The sequence below is a fragment of the Bubalus kerabau genome, chromosome 3 (genome assembly GCF_029407905.1).
Source record: "Bubalus kerabau isolate K-KA32 ecotype Philippines breed swamp buffalo chromosome 3, PCC_UOA_SB_1v2, whole genome shotgun sequence".
Classification (NCBI taxonomy): Eukaryota; Metazoa; Chordata; class Mammalia; order Artiodactyla; family Bovidae; genus Bubalus; species Bubalus kerabau.
Window position 1 is genome coordinate 121,493,395 of NC_073626.1, and position 24,563 is coordinate 121,517,957.

The 24,563-nt window shown below is 36.6% G+C and overlaps 1 protein-coding gene across 1 annotated transcript in view; it reads left to right on the forward strand.

Annotated features, from left to right (window-relative positions):
* Nucleotides 1-24,563, forward strand: part of DPP10 (dipeptidyl peptidase like 10) — an 802,980-nt gene that overhangs the window by 667,836 nt on the left and 110,581 nt on the right. Inside the window, exons 9-11 of the mRNA XM_055572870.1 lie at nt 7,645-7,799; nt 15,351-15,448; nt 23,992-24,115. Coding sequence (XP_055428845.1) covers nt 7,645-7,799; nt 15,351-15,448; nt 23,992-24,115 — 377 coding nt within the window. The remainder of the gene's footprint in view (nt 1-7,644; nt 7,800-15,350; nt 15,449-23,991; nt 24,116-24,563) is intronic.

A 24,563-nucleotide genomic window follows, 5' to 3' on the forward strand; every position in this document is an offset into this window, starting at 1 on the left:
TAAATAGAAACAAAAAATGACTTAAGTTCTATTATTTGAACATATAGAATAATGGAACTAAGATGCCTACATGATTTACAAATATATTTTAGAATCTCATATTTTAAAGTAATCCTTCTTTGAAATTCAATTCAACAGTTATTGAGCACAGATATCTGTCAGGCATTATCTGAGAGCAATATCATGAGGAATATGAGCTTCTATGTTTTGGATATTTCCAACTTAGTGAAGTGAAAGACTGTAAACAGCTATTATATAATGAACCATCTGGAGCATGGTAAAATAGAAATAGAACTATTGTTGTTCAGTCACTAAGTCGCATCTAACTCTTTGTGACCCCATAGACTCTAGCACAGCAAGTCTCCCTGTCCCTCACTATATCCCAGAGTCTGCCCAAGTTTGTATCTATTAAATCAGTGATGCTATCCAACCACCTCATCCTCTCTCTCCCTCTTCTTTTGCCTTCAGTCTTTCCCAGCATCAGGGTCTTTTCCAATGAGTCAGGTCTTTGTATTAGGTGGCCAAAGTATTGGAGCTTCAGCTTCAGCATCAGCCCTTTCAATGGATATTCAAGGTTGATTTCCTTAAGGACTGACTGGTTTGATCTCCTTGCTGTGAAAGGCACTCTCAAGAGTCTTCTCCAGCACTACAATTTGAAAACATCAATTCTTTGGCTCTCAGCCTTCTTTATGGTCCAACTCTCACATACATACATGACTGCTGGAAAGACTATAGCTTTGACTATACAGACCTTTGTTGGCAAAGTGATGTCTTTGCTTTTTAATATGTTGTCTGGGTATATCATAGCTTTCCTTCCAAGAAGCAAGTATCTTCTAATAGAACTATATGTTATCATATTAAATATATGCATAAGTAGAGTTAATTCTGATGGGTTGGGGGAATATAGAGGTGTTTTATAGAAGAAAGAGTTTTTGCACTGAACTCTAAGAATGACAAGAATAAAAGAAATGAGACTAAAAAAAATTTCAAGATAAACAATATCCTTGTCAACAAACTGGGATTCTTAATTTTTTGTTATTTAGTAAGAACAATGTGAAATGCCTATATTCACTTCACTTGTACCTTTTCATAGACACAGGGAATCACATTTACCTATTAATTGATTCAAAAAATAGTTACTGAGTTTTTACTAAATCCCAGTAAAACTGAACTGTGACAGATAAAAGGAAAATAAATTAGAGATGCAGCCATGGAAGTCAGAGGAATATATGGTAAACAATGATGCCAAATCCAAGGTCAAAACAGCTAAGGATTCCAAAGTTGCTGTTGGATTTGCTATCAGAATTTGATAATAGCAAAATCAGCCAATTGGTGGTGCCATAAGCAAGATTTCAGTGGATGGAAGTGTAAATGGGAAGCAAGAGGTTTTGAACATAGACAATACTTTCAAAAAGTTGACAGTAAGATACAAACAGTAAGGGGAAAACTCAACCACAAACCACAGGTCAGTAACATCCTCAGGAAATCCTATGTAAATGTATAAACTCAAATGGATAAAATCAGCTTACTTTTCAGAAATGTTGATCTGAACACTATGATCATATATGAGTTAGTTTTCAGTGAATGCTTTGTGTTTAGGCTATATTTTTAAGTGTTTGTGATATAAAACAACATGTGTTGAAAACTCCATCTGCTCTGCAGTGAGATTTTCTAAATCAGTATAATAGAGACAATGAAATGGAATGGGATGCGATTTGTAAAATGCATTGTTTGTAAATAGTATGATATAATTACAGGAAGTTTAAATCCATGAGTAAAAGTCCCTCTGAGTTGCAATTAAAGAACTGCCTTGTCCAAGAGGACTTTTAAACAAATTCACATTAAAGATTTTTTTCATCTATCTCCTTTCTATTTGGTTAGCTTTATTTTTATACCTGAAGGAAGTCACATAACTTTTTGTACTACTTTGCTATTTTGGCATTTTTGTGAGGAGAAACTAGGCGTAAGTCACTCTAAAATAAATAAGAGCAGATAGTGTCTAGTTTCTATTGAATAGTGCCCTCAAATTGGAGACCTTCTTTTCTTGGAAAGTACTTGTGTATACATACTTCATTCTTGCCTGGAGAATCCCAGGGACCAGGAGCCTGGTGGGCTGCAGTCCATGGGGTCGCACAGAGTCGGACATGACTGAAGCGACTTAGCAGCAGCAGCAGCAGCATACATACTTCAGCACCCAGGACAGTACCTGTTTCTTAGAAACCCTGAGTGTTGATTTTGGGCAACACACTGTGATCTCTCTGTACCTACAAGTCTCATAAGACTTAAGGTTAAACACTCAATTGTCATTTAGCATGTTTTTTCTTCAGTGTGTTATGTGGATGACTCATGTCTCCTCATCTGAATTTTAAGTTACTTGAGTAAATCAGTGTCAGGATCATTACTGGGGGGGGAAAAAAAAAGTCACTATCAAAATAGTATTCAGCTTTATCTGTGAAGGAGCCATTTAAAAATGACAAGGAATATCCAACCTGGGACTAGTAATAATTCAGCCATTAAAATCTGAAGAGGTGTGGCAGCTGTTACTAGGACCTAGAAGGAGGGAAATGTGTGATTTTCACAGTTCTAGAAGCAGTAAGCTTTGGTTGAGGAACAGAGCCAGACCTACATGACTTCATGGGTGGGAACCAAAGGAATAAATGCCATGTACTAACTTCTTTTCTCTTTATTTGATTTGCCTGGTTTCATATTGGCCATACTTAGACTAGACACCATGGGAATATTCTTTTCCAATGAAAAGGTTATGGTGTCAAAATAAGAGCATACAAAGTCCCATCTGGTACTGTTTCATTGTAGAGTAATATTAGTCCAGTAATATTCCTGTATGAAATTGATAGCTACAGCCAAATACTTGTGTTCTTCATAGGAGATTTGGGGGTAAATGCCCCTATTAAGAAAAAAAAACTTATCATAAGACTTTAATTGGCAATCAAAACACCTTCAACTATTCATTCTTTTTCCCCTTTATCTTCTGCCAGCATTTAGAATAGACAGGTTATTTACCTGGTGCATCAAACCAAGACTTTATTCCTGATAAATCTTATTCCTTTGCTTCCTCTTCCTAATTAGGTTGCAACCATTTTAGTTTTCCATTAAAATGGAAATTGGAGTATGGAAATGTAGAATTGGAAAATTAGATGGATTTACACTAGAGAATACTTGTGAATCTGCTAAATTCCAAATAGATTCTTCCTTGTCCTTTTTTTTATAGTAAAGGCACATTATCTTCCTGGCAATGAGATTAATCCTTGGACCCAGCACAGTGACTATTTTTTCTGTCAGTTTTTTTTGCCCCCAGTCATACTGAGCCCAAAATGGTCAGAGAGAAATTTCAGTTTTCAATTCAGAGGAACAGAATTATGGCTTTGTTCCTTGTTGAGGCAATCCTCCTTTGGGCATGAGGATTTCTAAACCCACCAAGCGTATTATCATAAGAATAAGAAACAGAATGTGCCCAATGGATTACTGGTGTGATAGTGAAAGAGAACATTACACTTTTACACCCTTAACCTAGACCTATGCTTCCTAGTAATTCAGGAGGAGCACAGAGCCTCTTCTGCTGTGGGTGTACTCAGGTGGACATTAAGTAGGACACTAATATCTGTAGGATAACATCCCAACTTCAAGAATATTGTCAAACAAATAGTGCCAAAACCGAGATAGAGCTGGCTGTTTTACTCTTCTGTCAAGCCAGGTATGTACAGCTAATGAGGGACATGATGAAATCAGTGAATCCCATTTGAGCCCATTGCCCCTCTTTTTGCTACAAATAGTTACTGTTTGGAGGTGGCATAGTGTGAGTTATTGTGGTAATGTATAAGTTATTCTGTAAACCCATGAAGAGCGGTACTGATAGGACTAAAGGCAGCAAATGCACAACTATACCTAGACCATGTGTCTATCTCTGTAATTGCAATGCTACCCCTTCTTCATGGAAGAGTTTCCATGTAGTCCACCTGTCATCAGGTAGTCAACTGGGTCTTCTGGTAAATAATGGCGTGTGAAGGGTTTATTAATGATCACTATTATTGACAGGTCACGGTGGCAAACTGACATGCACTTGGTCGCCGTACTGTGATTGGATCATTGAGAACCTCCTCTGCTATGGATATGCTCTGATCGAATTAAGCTGGACACTAATATAGTCAAATGTTTATATTTTTACACCTTCTGACAAGTCCATACACTTACCTTTCCCTAGACTTCCTGTCACTAATTCTGTAATTTTACTTTTCTCTATCCCTGACCAGGTGGACTCTTTTATTAGTTCCTGTGCAGAAGTCTGGATTGGCCCCATGCTTTAATCCAAGTCTCCTTCCACAAGAAGTGGAAAATATATATCTTGTTCAAAAGCCTTCCAACTGGGGGAGTTTATGTTTGTTATAGTCTTTTAATATCACTCCTGAATCAGATTATAGTACAGTGAAGTGAAAGTTGCTCAGTCGTGTCTGACTCTTTGCAACCCTATGGACTTCTCTAGGCCAGAATACTGGAGTGGGTAGCCTTTCCCTTCTCCAGGGGATTTTCCCAACCCAGGGATCGAACCCAGGCCTCCTGCATTGCAGGCAAATTCTATACCAGCTGTGCCACAAGGGAAGCAGAGCCTTTCTAATTCCAATGTGCTGAAGTACATCATGCAAAACTGCCCATAAACCAGGCTTGCATTTATTCCTCCTCTGCCAGTTTATGTTAGAAAACACACCCTGAGGCACAGATGTGAAATAAAAGAAAGAGGATAAAGTAGAAGATGCCTGTATGTAGAGTTCATCTATATGTTCTGGTCTAGTTCCATTTAAACCCCTTCTATCTTATAGTGGAATATAGCTGTATATGTTTAGTTTTGTGGTCACTGAATCAGATAGAAATCAGTTCATAACTTGTAGTTTGGTTGCATCGTCACTTGGCATCCCATGGCCAGGCTTACCATAGCTCAATAGAGAGCTGCCTTTGAATTGGGGAATATTTATCAGCACAGGAGAAAATGGCCTTTCTGTAAACCTTGTAATGCCTGTGGTTCAACTGTCATATGGTAATTGTCAGGAGTTGCACACAAAATCAGTTTGCCATGGATGCTTATATCACCATCATATCTCTGGGTCACAAGGTGAAGATGGTAGGGAAGGTTGCACCATGGCCCTGATATGTTACACAACCTTCTTCTGCTCAGGTTCTACTCAGAACTGGCAGCTTTACAGGTTTAAGTGAAGTGAAAGTTGGTCAGTAATGTCTACCTCTTTGTGACCCCAAAGGTCACAGAGGAGCTGCCAGGCTCCTCTGTCCATGAAATTCTCCAGGGAAAAATACTGGAATGTATTGCCATTTCCTTCTCTAGGGACCTTCCTGAACCAGGGATTGAACCTGGGTCTCCTGCATTGCAGGCAGATTCTTTACCATCTGAGTCACCAGGGAACCTGGATGCAAAACTGGCCAACATGTGTGAATATGGTTTATGTTCTTCAAAATCCTGAGTCCAGGACCTCTACACATTTTTTTTTAATTTTTAAAATTATGCAAATATGATGACACATTTACAGAAGAAAATACAGAACAAGGTTATATAGTTCCACTACATATAGCAATTAATTTTAAGTCAATAAATTAAGATTTTTAGTTGGAGTTTCAATATCAAGCTCTCAAAAATTAATAGAATGAAAGACAGAAAAGTAGAAGGATATAATAGACGTGAAAAAGCACTATGAAGTAATTCAACATACTTAAGGTTTATATAATTTTCACACAATAGCAGCATACAAAATCTATTCAAGTTCCCACAGACTAAACCAAGGGACAGTGGAACATATCCAGGAATATAAAACAAGATGCAAAAATTTCATGGTCTAAAGATATTGAAATCGTACAGAGTCTGCTCTCTTATCACCGTGGAATTATGTTAGAAATTAAGTGTAGGCCCTCTAAACTTTTAAAGAAATACAATCCAAATAAATCTTCTCTCACTTGATAAGAGATATCCTATTCTTCCCTAGGGATGCCAACTCATAAACTTTACAGGAATTCATTTTATACTCTGCCTTTATGCAGAGCAGGTCTAGCTCCCTTGGATAGAGGTTGCCTCAGTCAGCAAGAAGATTTGTGGAAATTTTGAGGTTCAAAATCTTTAACCAACATTCCATAGTAAAACTGGTTATTCATGAGACTGGTCCAAAAAGCATTGAGTGTGCTACACACATCTACCTAAGCATTCTTATACTGTGTCAACTCCAAATACTTCCCCAATACTGCTCTCAGCTTTAAAAAACAAGTGGAGTTCAACCCATACTTTGTGATTCAGCTCTGCAATACAACTTAGACCTCAGCCACATCTGCCCTTCCATCAGATGTGGGACCTCTCACCAAAGAAGAGAGGAACACCAAAGTTGTTATGGCTACCTTTCATGTTTTCCTGATTTAGTGGTCATGATTTCAATTTCTGTTTATTTCTATGTAATCCCTCTGAGGTCTCGTAAAAACTCACAGTCTTTACAGTTGCCCTTGCTGCAACAGCTGTGTCACAACCACTTGTCCTTCCAACACTTTTCCTCTCTAGCTGCATTTCATCCTATGTCATCACCAGTGACAATTGATTATTTGTGATTCCAAACCTCACTATGGATTATCTATGCTCCAGTTCCCCCAGGAAATTTTATTATCACATAAAAGATATACATACAGATAGACAGATATAGATTAACATCAATATATAGATGTAGATAGATATAGATACATCTCCAACCTAGTCTCAGAATCTAAATTTGAAGCTCTCTTTTCTGGGTCTTAAAAGGAAAAGAGTTAGCATATTCAATAATTTGAAAGGGGTTTATTTACAAAAAGATAAATAGCAGAACTATAATCTAGACTAATAGCAGCCAGGCAATGATGACTTCTATGGTAACAGAAGTGAGCCATTATCAGATACAAAAGGAGAAAATCGTGTGGATGAGGCTGCATTGATGGGAGAGTAGCATCATTTAACAGACACAGCAAGTCTTGGGTGACATTACAGGTCATAGTCAAGGGAATGCATGTGGCCATTTTACTCGTCTCCTTATAATGTCTTGCCAAAGGACCAGAATGGCCATACTCTAGAGTGCATGGGAGCTCTTTTGATAGAGTTCATACAAGTTAATTTCCTGGGCCAGAAATCAGATATATTAATGTGGATAGTGGATCTTGGGTCACACAAAAGGTATGTAGTATATTTTTATTTCCTTAGAGTTTAAAATAGTTTAATCTGCAGGGTATTCAACTAGTTTGATGATAAGAGGATGGAAATGTGACTGAATGCAAATATGAATGATGACACAGATATGGTTAGTGTCATATTTCAGTCTTCAACTACTCTTCTCCTCTTCTTATTCCTTTTACTTCCATTGTACTTTCACCTCTGTTCAAATTGCTGGCAATCCACGAAATCCTAACTTCACTGCTTTCTTCTTTCCTTCCTTTGCCTCTGGTTTTCCTGAGACTGAAAGGGTAACCTGAAAATAGAGAATTCTCCATGAAATTGAATCAAGTCCACCACACTGTGTAGAAAATATTTATGTACAATGGAGATTTCAAGGACAGACATTTGTGGGTCAATGAGCCCACATCTACAGTTGGTTTCAAACTAACACTCATTTATTCTAGAGGAACTTCTGCATTCTCACATCGCCCACTGGTGGTCACCAGATGGAGAAAGGCTCGCCTTCCTAATGATAAATGATTCCTTGGTGCCTAACATGGTTATCCCTCGGTTTACTGGAGCTTTGTATCCCAAAGGAAAGCAGTATCCATATCCTAAGGTAAGTCCTGTGGGAATGCTAGTTTGTTCCCCTTCTCTCTGCACCAGTGAGTTGATCAATAGTATTCTTGGTTCAGAAACAAGTTGTCTTTGGAGAATTAAAGAAACCCCCTTATTTGTCGACAGACTCACGATTTTAAGAGCACGCAATAGCTATCCACTGTGTTTGCATAGGCCCAGGTGAAGATGATTCAAGATTGCAGGAGCTTCTGCTTCATTTCTTTCCCTTTGATGCTCTCAGTCTTTTTCTCTCACTTTCACAGTTAAAAAGAGAGTGAGAAAACGTAAGTCAGCACTGATGCCAGGGCAAAGGTTTCTCCGAGGTATATTCTGTGAGTTGTTTATCACAGTCAAATAAGCTGGGAATTCTCGGTTAATAAAAACATCTAGTTTTTTTCAGATGATTTCTCAGAGCAGTTAATATACTGTATGCTAATGTGTATTATAAATCTCATATAAAAAGTAGACTAAGCATAAAGGATCTCCAGTAAGGAATAGACTAAACATAAAGAATCTCACTAAAAAAATAGACTAAACATAAAGAATCACCAATAAGGAATAGACTAAGCCTAGAGAATTTATTAGTGTTAATATTAACATCAGTATTCTTTTGGCAGAGCATACTCTGGAACATACTTTATAAAATGCTGGGCAGAGCCATAGTCAGGCATAGCTGGAATAGCTGGAATTGTTTTATTGTGTGAAGTGAATATGAAACTCTTGCCCAGATAGCAAAACTATTTTTTCTATGAGTAGCACAATTTCTCTTATTCCTAATGCTAAGTCCACAGGCCCTGACTCCACCAATCCATTCTTGCCATATCCTCTGTGAAAACAAACTGATACTGAAGAACAAATAATGGATATCTTTTTAAGGAGTGATAGTGAGCTCTCATGATGAAAATTTATTATAAGTATTTTTCCTCAAAAGTGTTTAAATATTTTAATGTGATGTAAAGTCGCTCAGTCGTGTCCGACTCCTTGCTACTTCATGGACTGTAGCCTACCAGGCTCCTCCATCCATGGGATTTTCCAGGCAAGAGTATGGAGTGGGTTGCCATTTCCATCTCCAACCTTTGCATCTTACATGAAACTAGAAAGAAGTCATATTCAGCATGGAGGTTTAGAAAAATCCCACTCTTCTTCTGATACCCTGAAGTCAGCCTTGGTCATCCACAGAGTATATGCTCAGTAACAAGGTCATAAATCAATTTGCCTTTTGAGTCTCTTGGTATATTTTTATTCAGCAAAGCTACTTTTAAGTGTTGGGTAAGGCCTCTGAAAGCAGGCTGCAGAAACATCTGGAGTGTATTGGCTTTTCTCTTATATGTCATTTTTAATTAATGTCATTCTTGCTTTAAAGCTCATTTTCCCCATGTGTACAAAAAAAAGAAAAAGTGAAGTAGCCCTAGACATTAGTCATGTAAAGAAGTCATAGAAAAATTTTAAATTCCGGTTTACACATTTTAACTCTTAAGGAGGTAAGAGGTGGCTGTTGATTTTATTTAGAAGCTGTTTTTAAGCCATTTCTTTAGTGAGTTGTATGTTGTGTTTACAAAGTACAATAGACTGTACCTTTAAATGTATGCATTACCATAACTGCTATGCAGAGTACTGGAAAAATTATGCATCACATGCATTCTTTACTTCTGCAATGAAGGTGTGGTCGGTGGGAGGGGGAGGTGACTGCTGATATTCCTGTCATCCACAAGACTCCTGGGGACAGGAGGAAGTAAAGGAGTGAATATTAGGAGGGATGAGAAGACTATTTGCTCATGGAGATTCTGTGCTTTCTCTCTCCCCATCCCATCTTCCTTCCGGTAGGCTGTAATATCAGTGTGACTGACTGGCAGCTATGGAAGGCAGCAGGATTAAGAAGAATCTGATTCCACCATTCTGAAATATCATTTTTAGGCCATTTTCTGGGCATAGATCTGAAAACACATGTACTCAACGCTCCTCAGGAAAATATGGCAGTTTGACCTAGCAACTAAATAATTATATCGCCCAAGACGTTTGTATGGTACTTCATGTAAAATCCTTATGTCTTCTCCAGTTGTAGATTTACCCATATTTTATGGATGACAGCTTATGCCAGTATAACATACCTGCACCTTTATTTTTACCAGAAAAAAAAGTGAAAAGACTTCTGAAATAGATTCTCATCCCATTGGATTTACTTATAATTAAAGTTCACCTGACCATGTAAATACAAAATTAATAATAGGTCTTTGTTGTGAAAACAGCATGTCAAGAGGCAGGACAGTCACTCAGAATGTTCAGTGTGTGCACTACATGAAGGGCATAAAGTCAAATCCGGGGAAGGGGCCACTTTCTATAATTAATTTCCCAAGAGAAGTGGGGATTTTAGGAGTCAACAGAAAAGCCATATGTCATAGCTGCATCTTCAAGTTGCCTTCTCTGTTACAGACTTGGTGCTTGAACCTGGACACTCCTAGGCCTTAAAATTTTATTGTCTGTGGCAAACAAATGGAAATATAAAAACACCTGAGAAAATCTAAATAAGTTAGCAGTAAATCAGAAGATTCTGTATTGACAAACCTAGACAATGTATTGTTATTTATGTTATCATTTAATTAATATTTTTTAATAGTAAGTAGGCATAAAATAAAAATAATGTTTATGTATTAATTGGGTAAATCATGTATGCTAATAATATGCTATATATTTTCATAGAGACATTTCACTTTTTTTCTTTATTTGACCCTCTTCACAATTTCCTCTGGTTTACAAATGGGCAAAATAAGGCTCTAAAAGGCTATGTCCTTTTATAAAAGTCATAGTTATTTTGAGAACAGAGAAATAACTCAAATTTATTGATTCTGTCTCTCTCTCTGTAAAACTACCAGAGGTTAACTTGTATCTCAGAAGATGTAGCTGGAATCAAAATATCTCCTTGTCAAGTTAACTAATAGACGTGGAGCTCTGGTGGCTCCATTAAGTACAAATGACTCAGCTCTGTATGAGTAACTTTCATAGACAGCATCAAACATGTTACATGTGCATGCTCAGTCGCTTTGGTTCTGTCCAACTCTATGTGACCCAGCAGACTGTAGCCCAACAGGCTCCTCTGCCCTTGGGATTCTACAGGCAAGAATACTGGAGTGGGTTGCCATACCCTCCTCCAGGGGATCTTCCCGACCCAGGGATCAAATCCACGTCTCCTGTCTTACAGTGAATTATTTACCACTGAGCCACCAGAGAAGCCCCACACATGCTATATATGTAATAAATTATATATCTCCAGGGGATCAACCTGTGCTTCTTGCATCTCCTGCATTGGCAGGCAGATTCTTGACCGCCAGCACCACTGGGAAGCCTCATATCTAATGCATGATGTGTGTTACATAATAAAGGTCCTGAGTGTATCCATAACTACCGTTGCTGCTGCTGCTGCCAAGTCGCTTCAGTCATGTCCAACTCTGTGCGACTCCATAGACGGCAGCTCACTAGGCTCCCCCATCCCTGGGATTCTCCAGGCAAGAACACTGGAGTGGGTTGCCATTTCCTTCTCCAATGCATGAAAGTTAAAAATCAAAGTGAAGTCGCTCAGTCGTGTCCGACTCTTAGCGACCCCATGGACTGCAGCCTACCAGGCTCCTCCGTCCATGGGATTTTCCAGGCAAGAGTACTGGAGTGGGGTGCCATTGCCTTCTCCATAACTACCGTTAAGGAGTATTAAAAATAAAGACAAGACATAGAGTGGCCAAAGAGAAAGAATTCCAAGTCCTCAGGTGGTTGTCAGTAGAAATGTCTGCAGATACTTAAGGCAACAGAGCTCGAAGAAACTAGTTTTGGGTTTTCATCCTGTTCTCAGAATAAACTTCAGTATCATTTTGAGTCTATTACTGGAATTTTCAAAATCTCATTATTTTCTACTCTGGTTTAAAAAAGAAATGTTTGTTAATTTTTCCACTAACAGATATGTTATTTTGATTTGCTCTTACTTATGCAATAAACTTTCAAAAAGTTGTCCTTTAGACTTTTCAGTAATGCATAGAATTCACACTAAATTGTGCTTCAAATTAAACTAGATTAAAATGAGTGCAGCAAATACCCAATGTGGTCAGATTTCTAATGAAATACTTACACTAAACAAATATATTTGTATTTTACTTAATTCAGCATGATTCAGAACTCATAAAATACCCTATTGTTAGCAATTCAGCACAAAAAAGATACACAGTTATATCTCAATAACCTCAGGTTAATCTTCTTAATTAAAACATTATCTCGTTTAATGACAATTTGGTTGCCAGTAAAATAAGGTTAATTATTATTGAGGCTTGTGTTTCAGAATCATAGAGGGAGGATTCTGTGGATTTTCAGTCTTTGTAGCAAATTAACCATAAAAGCCCAATAGATGAACTCCTCTAATTTGCAAACTATTGAAGCAATTCAAATATTAAAAGGTACAAGTGAATTTGCAATGTGCACTTAATTTCAAAACTCCATGGAAAGAAATCAAATTGAGATTATAGAATTGTAAACAGCTGAATTTTAGAAACAGCTTAATGTTTGGTTTTGGCCACATGGAAGCTAACTGGAATACCAGTTATCCTTACAGTCTTATAGATCAGAAAAAAACAAACAAACAAAAAAAAACTGCCTTAATATATGGTAATAACCATGTATATTTTCAACAAAGTATGTCATAGAATTATGCATCATTGATAAGAGTTCACAAAAACTGATCCGATTTAATGTAATTTGTCATTGTCTTTAATCAGTTTACTGAAAGATTAAAAAATATAAACACAGTAAAAAAAAAACTAGAAAAATCAGTGTCTAACCATTATATTTAATTCATGAGTTAGTTATTTAAGTAAATGTATACTATTTTGGGCACCTTTGTAAATCATCGTTTTTGTTAGTCCATATAACAAAAGTATGAGATGGTTGTTTTCCACAGAAACAAAATCTATTTTGACTCAAAACTTCTGTGACATATTCTTAGAAAAACATTGTCTCATTTTTGATAATCAAATAAAATAATACTTCAGAATCTTTCATGTCCTATCCAATGTCCATATCCAGTAAATAACAGTCAAAATTTGAACCCAGACTTCTCTGATTTGTAAACTGAACCAGTTCTCAAAATGTAGCCCTTTTACTAGCAGTATCAGCCACATCTGGGAAATTATTTGAAGTGCAAATTCTCACATCCCATCCAGACATTAGAAATGCTGCAGGTGGAGCTCAGCAATCATAGGTTTAATAAGCTTTCCAGGACCTCTGGATGATTTTCATGAAAGTTCACCTTTAATAACTGCTGAGCAGTAATATGTATCTATATGTAGTTATGCACATATTAATGTATCAGTATTTTGTTAACATTTGCATACTAATTATAATTATCCAAAAATCTTGTTAAAGGCCAGGTTCTTAGATAGATCCACACCCCAAGATTCTTATTCTGAGTATGAATATAGGTCCAGTTGGGGCCATGAATTTGTATTTATAAAATTCTCATTTATTCTGCTGGCTAATGAACAGCATTTTGAATGACATTGCAAAATACTGTGTCCCCACCCTAAATTTTAGCATATTTGATCAAGCTAAAGAAATGATTAGACTCAAAAAATACAGAGAAAAACCAATACTTACATGGCAGAACATGGCAGTTTAATTCAAACAAAAGTGATGTAAAAAAAGTTACTAAGGGAGGAAGAAGGGTATATTGCTCAAGGCAGAGGAACCTAGGCCCTGGAGCGTTTCAGAATGAAAAGCTTTACAAAATTTGGCACCAGAGGCTTCTCTGTGAGGCAGGTTCATTGCTTATTTTCCAGGAAGGCCTTTATCATATGAACCATTTTCATAATCTCTGTTTATGGTCACCACATTTCTAAAATGAAAGCTTTTCCAGACTCCTTTCTTTGGATCAAACTCCTGACTTGTGTGTGATACACTTCCACAGATGTACTAGTCAGTTTTTTTAAATGAAGACTTTCTTTTTTTCAGAGCAGTTTAAGATTCACAACAAACTTGAGGGAAAGAAGATATTTGTGCCATATATAACCCCTTTTGCCACTCAACATCCCCCACTAGAGTTGTGGGTTTGATACAACTGATGAAGCCCCATTGACACATTGTAATCACCCGAAGTCCAGAGTTTGCATTATGGTTCAACCTTGGTTCATGTATTCTATGAATTTGGACAGATGTGTAATGAAAGATACGGAGTATTTTTCTCTGCTCTACAAATCCTGTTTCTTCATCTATTCATCCCTCCTCCCTCCCCTCCATGCTCCTTATTTTTAATAAGTTAAAAGATGTTCTTGAGGAGCTATTACTGATTGTTGGTGGAACACATCATGTTGCTTCTGGTCCTAATTTAACTCTGGATTTTGTTAGTACCAATTCCTTGAATGTGAATCTTCATTATCTTTAAATCAGCACTATTATTCTCCTTTGATTTTTACCAGGTCTTTTAATTCAGCTCACTTTTAATTTCCTTGTCCTTTGTATATCTCACTTGGTCTTCTCTTCACAAAGCAGCTAGACCACAATGATGATGATGTGTTTTTTAGAAACACATTGAGCTACAAGTAGTCAGTTGATTCTATTATTTATTCACACAAACAGTCTTTCATTCATTCACCCAACATACTTGCGATACGTTGATTTAAGTTTCCAGGTCTGCTCCCTAAAAGTTCACAGTATATTTTAAAAACTTAGATGATGATTGCCTAGGAATGAACTGAAGCAGACCTAGAGCAGTTAAGAGCATCCTGGGGTTAAATACTGGCTCCCTTAGTTATTGGATGCTTCACCTTGAACAATTTGCTTAGCTTCTCCATCTGGGAAATGGTTTTAAATAGGTCTTAGGACTGTAGTAGGAACATACAATAAGATAATTCATGTGGTGCTTTAACACACATGAGGATCCAGAAACATACTAACTGCTATACAGCCTAGTTACTATTCACAAATTTTGATTTAATAGACTCAAATTACAGTTCACTGTCTTTCTAGTCTTCAAGCTTGGTGCATAGTGAGGGCAATCTGCTCCATACTACATCCTAAGGGAATTTATACCTCATTTTAGTATTTGTTATAATTTAAAAGAAAGCCTGTGATGACTAATGCATGGAGTAGATTAGGTATTGTGGAATTTTAAGCACCAGGATTTGGTATGTTTTCTTTTTCTTTCTTCTTCCTCTTCTTACTTTTAAATTAACCAAGCTCTCTTCCCTTTGCATTTCATATCCTATAGTGTGAGTTGTTTTGTAAAGCCAGCCATTCTAGTGTCATTCTAGGGGAAGAACACAGTAGTTCTGCCTAATGAATAAAGTCATCATGATTTTCTATCACCTTTAATTGTCTGACTAAAATGCTTGAGAAGCAGCAATCTACAAAAACAATTGAAAGCAATCAAGTTGTTGAATTTAAAATCATTTCTACTTCAGAGAAATTAAACGTTTTCCCCATTCTAACACAAAATTGCAAAAGAATCAAAATGCATTTTCTTTCTTTCTCAATATATTCTAATGCTTAATATGTTTGCATTGCAACTTTCATTTTCTCAAAGGCAGGTCAAGTGAACCCAACAATCAAATTATATGTTGTAAACCTATATGGACCAACTCATACTTTGGAACTCATGCCACCAGATAGCTTTAAATCAAGGTATGTAATTTCAATTTCACTTTTACCAGAAAATACAGCTATTAACCCCAATGATCATTTTGTCGCCATTTGGAGAGAGATGTGATCAGCTCAACAAATTCACTTGAAAATAAAACTGAGGTTGCCTCCATTAGTGTAAGAATGAACTCATTCTGGATCTCTTCTTGTTCCCAGGAAGAATTTAGAGTTTTAAGGTGATTACCAGCACCACAAAATGACTAAATATACTGATAGCAAGAATTAGATCTTCAGCAGGAGACATGTGTGAGAGAGATGGGGGCAGAGGATAATTTTCTATTGAATTTTCTTCCTGAAAATAACTGCTCCATATTTTTAAATGGCTGTTCTTAAAAGAGTACCATCTTCCTAAAATGTGTGTGATATTCCAACTTTTTCCCTGTTAACTTGCCAATGATTCCCTAGCTTTGTTCTCCAGGCAGAAAAATTTAATGCAATTTTGCTTTAAATAGCCCACGTAAGAATCCCATTTATTTAAGCCCTAGTACAGAGAAGCCAATGGCACCCCACTCCGGTACTCTTACCAGGAAGATGAAGGAGCCTGGTGGGCTGTAGTCCATGGGATGGCTAAGAGTCAGACACGACTGAGCAACTTCACTTTCATGCATTGGAGAAGGGAATGGCAACCCACTCCAGTGTTCTTGCCTGGAGAATCCCAGGGAAGGGGGAGCCTGGTGGGCTGCCATCTATGGGGTTGCACAGAATCTGACATGACTGAAGCGACTTAGCAGCAGCAGCAGTATCACCAGCAGCAGGGACAAAAGAAATACATCATATGGATCAAAAGCATCATTTTAATATTAGTAAAATCTCCAATATTTTAGTATTAGTAAAATCTCCAATAACTGAACAGCTAATAAAATAATCATGTGGATTGTGAAATCCACAGTGATCTCAAACTTGTAAATTGACTTTTCAAATTTTTAACCTGGTGAAAATTTACAACATCCCTGGAGATTTTACACTATGAGTGAGTGAAGTCGCTCAGTCATGTCTGACTGTTTGTGACCCCATGGACTGTAGCCTACCAGGCTCCTCCATCCATGGGATTTTCCAGGCAAGAGTACTGGAGTGGGATGCCATTTTCTTCTCCAGGGGATCTTCCCAACCATATAATTTACACTATATTGAATGATATAACTAAGCTTATAGTTTGTTTTTTTAATATCAAAAATAATTACAGGGTGACTAATTGAAGTTGAAATACCACTTAGTGTTCCATTGACATATTTGGGAAATTTTCATCATATTTGGGGTTTTCACAGATAGTGCAGCCTTCAGTCTGTGGACATTTTTCCTACTTGAAGAGTTGTTAAAAATATATGTAATGCTTCCACTGGAAAGGCCTCCATTAACTATCTAGTATCAACTTTTCCTATTATTGATGGAAAAGATGAAGTCTAAAGTAAAAGTATGCTTGACGTAAAATCTTAAGATTAGTTGGCAGGAGAGATAGAAAGTGAAATAAAACATCTTTCAAGTTATAGAGCATTTCATCTAGATTGTGATAAAATACTTTTATCACAAAATTGACATATAGAATACAGTATAGGTTGACCAAATCAGATGAAACTTCCACTTCTGAACTCGGTTTACCAGCAGTGAAAGTTTTACATACAAATGAAGCAATTATGAAAATTACTAATATGTTTTGTGATCTATACTTTCTCTGATATGTTTAGCACTCTGAACTAACAGAAAGGGCACTGGATTGGAGTGTCTGATTTATATCTCTACTACCACTTTACTATATGACCTTGGATAAGTCACTTTATCTCTCTCTGGGACTGAATGCCCTCATCTTAAAATAATAATTTCTAATTTTCATTAATTTTTAAAATCTTTAAAATGGAAGTCAATTTTATAATGTCCAGATTTCTTTCTTGATACTATTACTTAAGAGCCTCTCTAATGAATTCACCAGATAGGACATAGTAGTGTCATCAAATACAAAAATTTCTAAAGGTGGAATCAGTTGTCATTATTAGAGTATTAGTTAAGCACATTTCTCTATATTTGAGGTAAAATGTGATCAAGTTAGGTACCCATTACAAAAAGATATTGCATATCTTTAAATGTTGGGAATCCAATATATAGAAATATAGAATGATATACTAGATCCCTCTAAGAATGAAGAAGCATCCTGTGAAAAAAAAGTTCTTAAGTGTAATTCAGGTCTGTTGTTGTGGCAATGAATTTGATCTACATTTGGAAGAGTCAGGTAATACCTTACCTACACAATGTATGTAGCATATTAGCATGTTTTGTTTTTCTTCCATAATTATGTAACTTGGAGAAGGAAATGGCAACCTACTCCAGTATTCTTGCCTGGCAAATCCTACAGACAGAGGACCCTAGCAGGCTACAGCCCATGGGGTTGCAAAGAGTTGGACACAACTTAATGACTAAACAACAACACAACAATTATATAGCTGCAATTTGTTACATGTGAAATGCACCAAAGTGTATAATTTACTCTTTTTGTTGGAAAACTCAAGATCAAAGTTTACTTCAAAATGGTGTTTTCAAATATTTCCCATGCTTCAGTTTTCATGTTTCCTTATACATTTCCTTATTCATTTATTCCTGATGAACACTTTAGTCCAATTTCCTATCACCTATATTTAGCCTCTCTAAGCACAGGTGTTAGTTTAATGGGTCTAAAAACACACAAGCAGGAACAACATAAAAGTATTCTATGGTGCAAATCAAAGAATGCTACATTTATCTGCACATCAAAGGGAAATTAATCTCATACTTTCTCTTGATTTTGTTTTAGGATTTGCAGTATCTATAATAGTTAATACTCAGTACTTTAGCCATATGGAAATTTGCTAGAAAACTATTGTGCCCTCCCTGGTTAGATACACATTTGAGATCTAGGAGTTATCATTTTTCATAATTTGTTGGTCAGGGTTCTGAAAATTAAAAAGATGACACACTCAAGAGGTGCAAGTGAAATGCATTAATTAAGGGACCTTTAGCAAAGATATGCAGAGAAGGCAATGGCACCCCACTCCAGTACTCTTGCCTGGAAAAATCCCATGGACGGAGGAGCCTGATAGGCTGCTGTCCATGGGGTCTCAAAGAGTCAGACACGACTGAGCGACTTCACTTTCACTTTTCACTTCCATGCATTGGAGAAGGAAATGGCAACCCACTCCAGTGTTCTTGCCTGGAGAATCCCAGGGACGGGGGAGCCTGGTAGGCTGCCGTCTATGGGGTCGCACAGAGTCGGACACGACTGAAGCGACTTAGCAGCAGCAGCAGCAGAGCAAAGATATGGGAAGGATTAAAAGGAAACTCACAGGGATGGGAATGCAACAAATGAGTCTGCAATAGCAGAAAGCTTTTACTGCCCCAGGACTGAAGAAACAAGGGGCAGACTCACTTAAGAAGCCTGAAAAGGTCTGTAGCAAAAGAACAGGGGATCAGCAGGTAGAACAATTCAGTAATTGCCAAACCAGACCCTAATGGGGGGAGAGTGTCCAGAGAATAAAACTGAATCCTCTCCTCTAAAGCTTTGAGTTCCTCCAGAGGTCTCTCTTGGGCTAGGAAACCTGTTGGTCGAGTTCAGGCTCTGGAAACGGTGGGAGCAAGGGGCAAATTCCAGACTAGATCTGGCAAATGGAGAATATTCAATGCAAATGATTTAAGGATAATATTGACCTTAAGAAACTTATCATGGTTATTATTTTAGGGGTGAGTTGGAGATGTCCACCAGGATACACAATAATTTATCTGAAGCCATGTGAAAAGTCTCTGTTTCTGTCTCTGTTTCTGTTTCTGTCTCTGTCTCTTTTTCTCTGTCTTTGTGTATGTATAGTGTGTGTGTGTGTGTGTGTGTGTGTGTGTTTCAGTCTTTCTCTCTCTTTCTCTCTCTCCACACACACAAACACATACAGACACACACACAAGCCTATACATACAAGATGATTTATCTTAGTATTATTTGTGCTTTTCCTGAAAACTTGCCATATTTTTCTCAAATGCACTGTAGATTATATAACTGTTTCAACTGCATTTATGTCTTTTGGACGTGGAGTTTACCCTATGTGATACTTTGTGCTGTGTGCTGAGTCGCTTAGGTCATGTCCAACTCTTTGCAACCCCATGGACTGTAGCCTGCCAGGCTCCTCTGTTCTTGGGGATTCTCCAGGCAAGAATACTAGAGTGGTTTGCCTCCAGGGGATCTTCCCAACCCAGGGATTGTACCCAGGTCTCCCGCATTGCAGGTGCATTCTTTACCATCTGAGTCACCAGGAAAGCCCTTTGTGGTACTTTAGGTATCCTTTATAACTTATTTTCCTTTATCTGTCTTCCCAATCTTATTTGCCATGGTATTCTTAAATCATTCAAAACTAACAAATACTCTTAATTTTTGTAACTGTTAGATATATGGGTGTGTACTTAGTTGCTCAGTTTTATCCAACTCTTTGTGGCCCCATGGACTGTAGCTTGCCAGGCTCCTTTGTCTATGGATTTTTTCCAGGCAAGAATACTGGAGTGGGTTGCAGTGCCCAACTCCAGGGGATCTTCCCAACTCAGGGATTGACCCAGGTCTCCCGCACTGCAGGTGGATTCTTTACCATCTGAGCCACCAGAGAAGCCCCATTAGATAAATAAATATACAAATTAGTTTACTGGTACCAACATTAGTAGCAATACTTCCATATTTATTAGGTGCAGTATTCCCATAGATGTTAGAGAATTTAGGTATGAACTTAAAAATATATAATTAACTTTTAGAGGAAATCTTTTTATAATAAAGAATCATGTAGATTTTTCTACATGGTAGCGAATTGTCACACTGTTTTGGAGAAGTGATCGTCTCCTGTGTTCATTCATCTCTAGGCTGAAGAATAAAAATAATGGTTTATCTTTAGGTTCTCCTCACTCTCCATCGTTGACATTATTTTGTTTACCTGAAATCTTTCTTTTTTCATCCAGCCTTTGTGACCTACTGTTTTCAGACTGTTTCATTCATGTGATGCTGTCAAACTGCCACTGTCACTCTGGGCTTAAAACTGCCGTGCTTTTTCTTCCTATTTAATTGAAGCATGTCTAGTCTGCATCTCTTATTTTTCCAATGAATGTCTATGCCTTCCAAAAAATATAATTAATAAATGTATCTTTGTTAGGGAAATGACCCTTCTTATAAGTAATACATATTTACTATTAATAACAGAGGCCTACAGAGGACCTCGGAGAAGGCAATGGCAACCCACTCCAGTACTCTTGCCTGGAAAATCCCATGGATGGAGGGGCCTGGTGGGCTGCAGTCCATGGGGTCGCTAGGAGTCGGATATGACTGAGTGACTTCACTTTCACTTTTCACTTTCATGCATTGGAGAAGGAAATGGCAACCCACTCCAGTGTTCTTGCCTGGAGAATCCCAGGGACGGGGTAGCCTGGTGGGCTGCCCGTCTATGGGGTCGCACAGAGTCGGATACGACTGAAGCGACTTAGCAGCAGCAACAGAGGACCTAGCTGTTAGTCATGAATGTCATCACAATACATTAATGGGCAGAGATCTTGGATTATCTGGAAGCATGTGAGAATATCTGCACAAAGATTGTTGTGAACAAAGGGGAGTGATTGGACAGGAAGCCAGTGAAAACACAGGTGTGACTGCTAACGCACCTGTCTGCTGGTGATGCTGGCACCTCCATTTCACACACTCTTGTGAACAATTAGATCTCCTGTACCAGACCACCCAGCTAGTAGAAAGTCTTTCTTGACTTGAGTGCAATCCCTCTAACCCGCTTGTTTCTGTCTCAGTGGCTCAAGAGGACCAGAGAAATCCTTGAGGACTTCCTGGGTAATCCAGAGCCACGGAGACTAGGAACAAGCAGGAAAGCCAGTTAGAAGGAAGGGACAGTTTTACTGGCCACTGGTTGTGGGACACCAGATCTAATGTGTTCATGAGATGAAGTTCCAGGAGGACAGCCACATTTGCAACAGGCAGGCCAAATAGTGTGGCATTTTCAGGTAAGGGCATGTCCTTACTTCCTCATTCAGAGCAACCCTAAATATTTATATGCAAACTGAAAAAGTCTTTATGAATCATAAGGAGATGTGCACCTAGGACCTTGGAACAAAGAAAGAAAGAATATGGGATGTAATCTTCCCTCCCTTTTTAGGTGTCAAGTTCCACTTTATCTTTCATTTTGGGTATTTCCAACACTTTATCACAGAGATTTCAATGGTTTGAAATTATCTCAATGAACTTTACAAGTTTTATTTTGTGTAGAACTCTAATCCTTATGAATATATGTACTAAAATGTCTCACATAAGACTAAATTTTGCTGATGAACATAAGATACATTATGCACAAATGCACAAAATAATATTATTTGATCAAAGAGAAATATAAGTGGTATGACTATAAATAATAATTTTTAACTTAATTTTACACCTAAGTTAGTTTCCTTTTAAGAATCATTTATTCACCAGATTTGCACCAGTTGAATTTTGTTTTTAATTGAATTTTAATTGTTTTTATAAATAAAAATTTTCTTTTAGTCAAGATTTCCTATCATAGGTAACAAATATAATGTATCAATATCTGGGAAGACATTGCAAATATGTTCTTAAAACATTTCATTTGAGGACTATTTTGAAAGGAAAAACACTCAAAATGAATACATTTTATTTGTTGTTCCTGTTGTTAACTATTTTTAAAATCATTCATGTTAGTTCTCATTTGGCACAAAGTATACTACCACTCACTTTGGTTAATTGAGATAAATTTCTGATCATTTATAAAATTCTTCTATGTGACATTATTTTTCAATAAATATGGGCACTTTGAGCAATCTATGATCAGTTGTTTGTAACAATCAAATTTGTTTTCCTTCAGTTTTGAGCTTTTATGCCAATTAATGATAAATATATATATTATCTCAATTCAGCATTTTTTCCTGATTATAGTATCCATTATCATTTTTCTCCATGCTAAAATGTCTAAGTATTTCTTAAAAGCTGATGCTTATATTTTTCCTTTTTAGTATTCACATTGCCAAACATAATACATGTAAAATAAATCAGTTTAAATAAAGCACAGTGAAAATGAACAAGATATATATAGATAGATAGATAGATAGATTTTTCAAGAATTACAAGTTCCATTGATTTGGCCAAAGATTAATCCTAAATCATTGCATATTTTATTTGAAGTTGCTTTGTTAACTTTATTTACAGAACTTTATTCTATGACTTCACTGAGTTTCTAGGCAGTTTTCATGTGGGACTCAGCTGGTTGTGAAAGCTACTGGATGTCTTGAAGAGCTTATTGAAGAAGATATGTCAGGATTCACTGTATAACAAGTTATGATTGTCCTTCCACTGATATTTTCTCTTTGATGGGCTAACACATTTTCTAGAGATAGCACTAACTGCTCAATAATGTTACATATGTGAGATTCGGGTAGCTGAATGTCTAACCCAGATGTGTCTAAGGACAGAAGGTTCTTCTTTCATAAGTGTTTTTCTTCTAAGTCATATAAAAATCTGATGGATTAATTTTAACATAATATACATGGATGGCATTTTTCAAACCATTTCTAAAGCATCCCATATATTCTTAAACTGGGTGATTTTGTTAAATTTTTCTTATCATAAATTGAATTATGGATGAGTGCATTTGTTATGTGTAGATTGGGTGATTTGGTGACATATTATGTAAATTTCCAAACATAGACTCTATAATGAAAAAATATAAACTGTAAGGGAAAAATATAACTTTCCCCAGTCCACAACCAGTCTGAGGACATCACAGTCATCATAATTAGCATCCTCAATAGACCAAAAATTCGGTAGCCCTTCATTACTCTCCATTTGATTCTTTGTATGCTTTAAACTTTTTCAAATGAATAAGCTAGAAAAGCAATATTGTAAGAAGTATTATGAATAAGATTGAGAGTGGCCCTTGTCCCACAAGCAAAAAGACCAAAACAAACTATTCATGACTCTGTATCTCAAGTCCACATGGATAAAGTGAGATGACATGGAAATCATACCTAAGAAATAATTATTAAATCAATAATAAGATTTGCCTTTTAATTTATTATTGAATATTTTTGAAAAAATAAAATAGAATACAGCTTAGAAAGCTTTTACTTATTTTGCACATATGTTAGTACTATACTAATCAACAAAAAATAACAAAATTATTTATAAAGGTGTAGCATTTTGATTATTTTTATTTTTCTAAATATGTTCTGTGAAAATCATTCACTTTTAACATTAGTCTCAGATTTTCTGTATATTTGTAAATGTGCTCATGTTTACATATACATGTATACATGCAGTTTGTATTTATATATGTCAATACTTGGAGAAACACATGTATATGTATATATATATATAGAGAGAGAGAGAGAGAGAGTGAGAGAGAGATTAATGTAATATGACATCCTTATAGTGTTTCCTTTATTCTGCATATAAAATAACAAGTATAATTTTTGGAACTATGTAGGTTCTCTGGCTCTAAATGTAAATTCTAATTTTGTTTCCAAACTAGAGAATACTATATCACTATGGTTAAATGGGTAAGCAACACGAAGACGGTGGTCAGATGGTTAAATCGACCTCAGAACATCTCCATCCTCACAGTCTGTGAGACCACTACTGGTGCTTGTAGCAGAGTGAGTATAATTTGATTTCCTTTATGCTTAAAATAAAATCTTTTATGCTACCTCTCAAAGGAAAATTAAGCAGTCATTTGTGCAAAGACTTCAATATTTAACTCCGAAGGTAGTAGAATAGTCATTCTATTAGCAGTGTATACTTTAATTCATACGTCTTATATACTTTAAAGTAAGAAATACAGATGATAAACCAAAGAGAATAAACTAGGCTTTAAAACAATGAATTCTTATATAATATAAAAGATAGTCCAAGCCATGTTAGTTTCACTCTCAAATAGGAGCTTTCTCTCTACATTTTGACAGTGATTAACTTGAGAACATGGGATGTTTCTTTTCTGTCTTTTTTAAACACACTCCAAAAGATTCAGTGATTTTCTGTAGTTCAGATTAGTCTTCTAAAAAAGTGTCTCTGTCTTTAAATTAATTGAAAATAGTAAAAAAAAAA